Consider the following 6,000-nt stretch of genomic DNA (forward strand, 5'->3'; position numbering starts at 1 on the left):
ACTATTCCACTTTTTAATTCTAAATATGTTACTTAATAACAATATACACCAGATTATATATAAAAATACTTTATAATGCTTTAAAATATATTTTATTTATATTTTTTTATTTGAATGTATTATATAGATAAATATAAGCATAATTTATATAATGAACATATAATTGTGGAGTAACATGTATAAAAAAAAAGCAAAATATGATTTTCTGAAATATTTTAACTCTTTTGAAAAAAACTAAGTAAAATTCGTCATAAAATATTCATAAAAATTTATTTTTTTTATTATTTTATAAATATATTAAAATTTTTTTTTTGATTTTTAATGTATTTGTAATCATCTTTTTTAATATTTTATCAGAATTTTCATATAATTCTGCAGTTTGTGTTATTTTTTTTTTTTTTTACGTAAAGATAATATCAAAATAATAACAATTTATTTGAACTATTGAGGTATCCTTCATAATACTATAAATATACTATTTACCTTTTTATTTAAAAAGATAATATTTAACATAATAATAGATAAATTTTTATGTATAATGTTAATATGATGAAAGATAATGTAAATGCTCTATGCATAAAAAGTATTACATCACGAAGACAGAAAAATACTTAAAGGTAAATTTAAGGTAGTGTATTTATTTAAATAACAAATTATAATTTTTTCTTATTTAATATGTATAAAAAAGCATCGTAAAAAGTGTGGCATATATCATTATAAAATGGCATTTATATATTTAAATTTATAGTTCATGTTATTCAAAATAATATTCACAATTATTTACATATATTTTTAGTGTAAACAGCCTTAAATAATAACATATTTTAAAAAATAAAATAAAATTTTTTAATTTCATGACAAGTACGTCATAATTTTACTAGTATTCTATTAGTTATACCAATAAATATTTAGTCGTATCATATTGTAAAAGGAACTTTTTTTTTTAAGTATTTTCAAAAGTAGATCAATAAATTATATATGTGAAGATTATTGTAATGTAAAATCTGTTATATTATTTTCATATTTTAGCTAGTAGGAATTTATCTTATTGAATTAAATAGGAACATTTTATGTATAATTTATTATTTATAAAATCGTATTGTTCTCGTGTGTTATATTTAAAATTTTGAGGTTCCTAATATATAGAATTTTTAATAATTTTATTTTATTACTATAAAAATCATTATTCATTTATTAAACCTAAATACATATATGGAATATCTTAAGTATTACTAATTTTTAATTAATTTAATTATTTTCTGTTTATCCAATACTGAAAGAAAGATCGTTATAATTATTCAATTATTAATATCCCCTTTTACTACAATATCAATTTATATATATTATATGGATTAATTCTATTTAATAAATATTATTTACACCATATTCACGTTGAATAGTAATATGGTTATTAGTTATCCAATATAATTTTTTTTTATAATTCTGTTTTTGTGTTATAATTCTACATAAAATATTCATCTTTCTATTTCATGTTTTTGCTTCTTTTTTACTTTTTTAGACTTCTTATCTTGGTCTTTATATATGAACATTTTATTGTTCTATTAGAACCATAGTAATATTATATTTGCTCTGTTATTAAAAAAAATAATACTAAGCTTATTTTTTTATTCATTGTAATATACATTTCAATTAAATTGTTCGGGAATCTATTTTATATGTAAAAAGATTTATATTATTAAACATTTATAAATTATAATTTTGTACAGTGTACGTTATATAATACCTGGTATCGGCCGAAAATGTTTGTTCTTCTATAGAAAAGTTTATCTGCATTGGGGCGTTATGTTCATATCATTAATTTTACTTTTTCTTATTGAATATTAGAGCAATTACAAATGATGTAAACTATCATTAAATAAATTGCATATTTGTATATACAATAATATTGAAACAGTAATTTCTTGTAGTAACATATATAGGGAATGTATAGAAAATTCACATTTTTGAGTAAATTAATTTATAGTTCTGAAAGAAATGAAACATGGAAAAAACTACAATATGTTTTTATGTACTAAATAAAAATAAAAAGATAAATTCATATACAGTAGCTTAAGAATGTTCTACTTGTGCCAGTAAACCAACAAAAAAGAATTCTGCTAGAACAGTTAAGTTTAAGATTCAATACCTGCATTCAGTTAGTTAATATACTTTATAAACTGTACCCTTATGAGCTTAATCATATGATATTTACGAGAGAGAGATCCATTTTTAATGTTTACTAATTGTACTCAAAAATTATTGCATTTAGTGTAAAATATCTTCTTATATAACTATTATATAAAGAATTATAATTTTCACCATAGTCATCAAGGCTATATATATAACCGAATTATAAGAACATTTTAGAAATAGTAAAACAGACAATTTATATGTTATATTATAAAAAGGGGGAAAAAGTCAAACATATCTTTTTTCTAGAAAAACAAAATATTGAATTGATTATTAAATTATGTATGAAACCATATAAAGAATATATTATTATGGATAAAAATTAAATACGTTAAAGAATACTTCATTTTTTGTAGTTACAGTATTATGCAGTTAGTACAAACATGAAAATTTTATTGTGGAACTGGAAATTTAATATCTTATTTTGATTAGCGTGCGTTATTATTAGGAAATAATAATATAATATGTTAAATATAAAAAAGATATGCTGCCAAAGTAGGTAATTATTATTGAGATATATAAATAAACGAAAAGTGCACTTATAATATATAAACGTAATAATGAAAAAAAATATATTTTACTAGGATATTAATCTATTTGTATATGACTTCCAAAATTGGGAAAAATATAAATACTTTGTACAAATAAATGTTTACTTTTTAAAAAAAAAAACTTACCAGAATATTTATAAATAACTAATGTAGTTAAAATTGATAAATCCTATTCATAAGTAAATATCTTGGATGATTTTATTATACAGTTAGTTCAATTTTGTAATATATTTTATAATTTATATGTATATAATGTTGAATACATAAAATTTTTTAGAGAATAACATATATAAAAGTACTAACTGTACTTTAAAATATGGTATTGCTATATTACAAAAAAAACTAAAAAGGAACTAAATAAGAATCTCATTACATGATTTTACGACAATAATACATATATGTATGTATATATTAAAAAAATAAAATACATTAGTGTTAATTTAAATAATTTTTTTTTTTGGAAAATTAAAAATACTATTTTAAATTTCTCTATTTTTTAATTTTTTTTTTAATACTTTTAATTGTATAGATTGAAGAATAATATTTCTTAAAGTAAAAAATAATACATAATTTTATATCGTATTATTACATTATGTTACTTATGGTATATTCATTATTGTAACACCCAATAATACAACACATAAAGTATAAAAATATTAAGTAATTATATATTTTTTTGCTAAAGTTACATTTATCAATATATTATTTATTTATATAAATTGTTTAATATGTATCTATAGAATTTATCCCTGATATTACTGATTTTGAATAGTATATAAAAAAATATATATTCTATTTAAAATTATCAGAAAAATATTACTAGAAAACATACTTTATTAAAATATACTTATCCTTACTTATAATGTACATATTATATCCCGTAAATTATTCCTATTTTCAAATGTGTTCCATTTGATATATCTTTGAGCTAAGAAAATTATATTAAATATTTTTAAGAAAATTTTACTACTTTATTTTTTTCTCCTTATATTTTGTTATATTTATATTTCTTCTATATAAATATTTTTAATTAAAAAAATGCAAAAATAAATTAATTCCTTTACAATTATTTCGTTCACTAGTAATGATATATATTAAAATTATTTAAAATTTATTATTTTCAAAATTATGCTACGAATATGAATAATTTTTTTTTTTTTTTTTAATTAACTCTGAAATATGTATTTTTTTATATATTATTGGGTATCTTATTAATATCATTTTTTAAATATATTATATATCATAATGAATTCAATTTTTATAATTAATATAATACATAATTTTTTCAAAACTTCTGTTCTATTAAATGCTATTAATACTATTATATTGTTACGATTATAAATATATTTCTACAATAATAAATATTCGTTCAATAATGTAATATTTACAAAATTATCATTATTAATAAGAAATAATTATTAAAATTAGAAATTATTTTGTTAGTATATAGTATAATCTATAATCTATATTCTATACTTTATAAGTTTAAATATATTTAATAATTTGTAATATTAAAATATCATGTATATAATTGTTTTTTCTTGTTTTTTTTTGAAAAGAATTATATAAAAAATATTTAATTACTGTACTATATTAAATTATACATTTTGGACATTTATGAATAGATACAAATTATATTATTTTTATTATAATTAATTTCTTATAAATAACATCAAGATATAAATTATGTAATACATCTTTAAATTTTTCATTGTTTGTATTTTGTGTAAAAAACGTTTTAATTATATATATGTAATTACATTATTAAAAATAAATAGAAAATTAATAAAATAAATATAGTAAACAATATAATTAGAAAATATTACATTATAGTTTGTTTTTTTCCTACTGAATATAGTACAATATTAAAATTATATATCATGGAACAAAATATTAAGTCAATCTATTTTATTAAATGTGGAGTGTTAATCCTTTTAAATTGGTTATATTATTTCTGCAATGAAGAGGTACGATAAAGTTATTTAGGAAAATTTTTATTTGTTTTTTATCCGGTTTTTATTTTTATCAAATCTAATTTTCATTTTGAGATTAATTATTCTTTTAATTAATATACATATTTTTTTTTTTATTAGTGTACTTTTAATATATCAAAGAAAGAGCATAAGTATTATATGAAATTAGATATAAAAAATGTTCGATTACTGGAAGAATGCGAAGGAAAAAATTATTCAAATTTTATAGAAACAGAAGAAGAGATAACTAACGATGAAGAGTACGATAAAAAGGCTACAAACAACAAAAGAAAGGGGATTAAAAAAACAGACATACAATCAAAAAGATGTTCATTATATAAAAAAGAATTTGATAAGCAATATAAGAAACAAAAAAAATTAATTTATAGAGGAAACAAATTATCTCACTTTGAAAGAAATTTTTTCAAGAACCTTGATTACATAGATTTTATTAAAAAAAGGCCGTCGATTAGCAATAAGACATACCAAAAGTTAGTATGTAAAAAGATTGGACATAAAATGTTTTTACCTACTTTAGTAATCTCGTGGATATTATTAGTGTCATTAGGAGCTATAATTTATGGTTTTTTTGATGAAAAGAATGTTACAGCAGATGTAAAATCTTATGATGTTACATTATTTCTCATATTATTGTGCATATTAGTTGTCATATTGATGTTAGGACTTGCTTTTACCTGTATTAAATTTAGAAAACATAAAAGAATTATGAAAAGAAAATGTTAGAATAGATAAAGTAAATATTTTTATTTATATAAATTACGAATTAATATGATTAAATAAATGTAGCATAGTTAGTTTTATATATTATAAACATATGTAGAACTGCATAAATTGTATAAATGTACGTATGAATAGCCAGAAATTTTTGACACACAAGATTAAATAAATATTTTATTACTATATTTGTAAATTTGAATTTTTGAGCGTTTTTAAATATATAATATAGAGTATTATTTCAATTTAATTAAAAAGTATGGGGTGATATATAGTCGTATATTTAAATAGATTCTTATGAAAATGTATATATGTAGGTAAAAAGTAATATATAATTGTACTGTTCATACAATTTTTTTTGTAATATTATGATTTGTATTTGATTTAAAAGCATCTCGTTTAAATTTGTTTTTTTTTCTTTGTACTAAACTAATATGATTATTTGTTGACGCAATTCCAGTAAGAAAATTATTATTTTTAAAACAAAATAAATGTAAATTTCTTAATATCTAACGTAACGAATTAAAAGTATTTTATTATATTTATATATA

The 6,000-nt window shown here is 18.0% G+C and overlaps 1 protein-coding gene across 1 annotated transcript; it reads left to right on the forward strand.

Annotated features, from left to right (window-relative positions):
• Positions 1-4,621: 4,621 nt before the first annotated feature.
• Positions 4,622-5,458, forward strand: PmUG01_08062300 (Plasmodium exported protein, unknown function; the record flags this gene model as incomplete). The annotated part of the gene is made up of 2 exons (XM_029004776.1): positions 4,622-4,708; positions 4,835-5,458. 2 exons carry the CDS (start codon positions 4,622-4,624, stop codon positions 5,456-5,458), a joined length of 711 nt encoding a protein of 236 aa, XP_028861432.1.
• Positions 5,459-6,000: the final 542 nt, after the last annotated feature.

This window comes from Plasmodium malariae (genome assembly GCF_900090045.1).
Source record: "Plasmodium malariae genome assembly, chromosome: 8".
Taxonomy (NCBI): domain Eukaryota; phylum Apicomplexa; class Aconoidasida; order Haemosporida; family Plasmodiidae; genus Plasmodium; species Plasmodium malariae.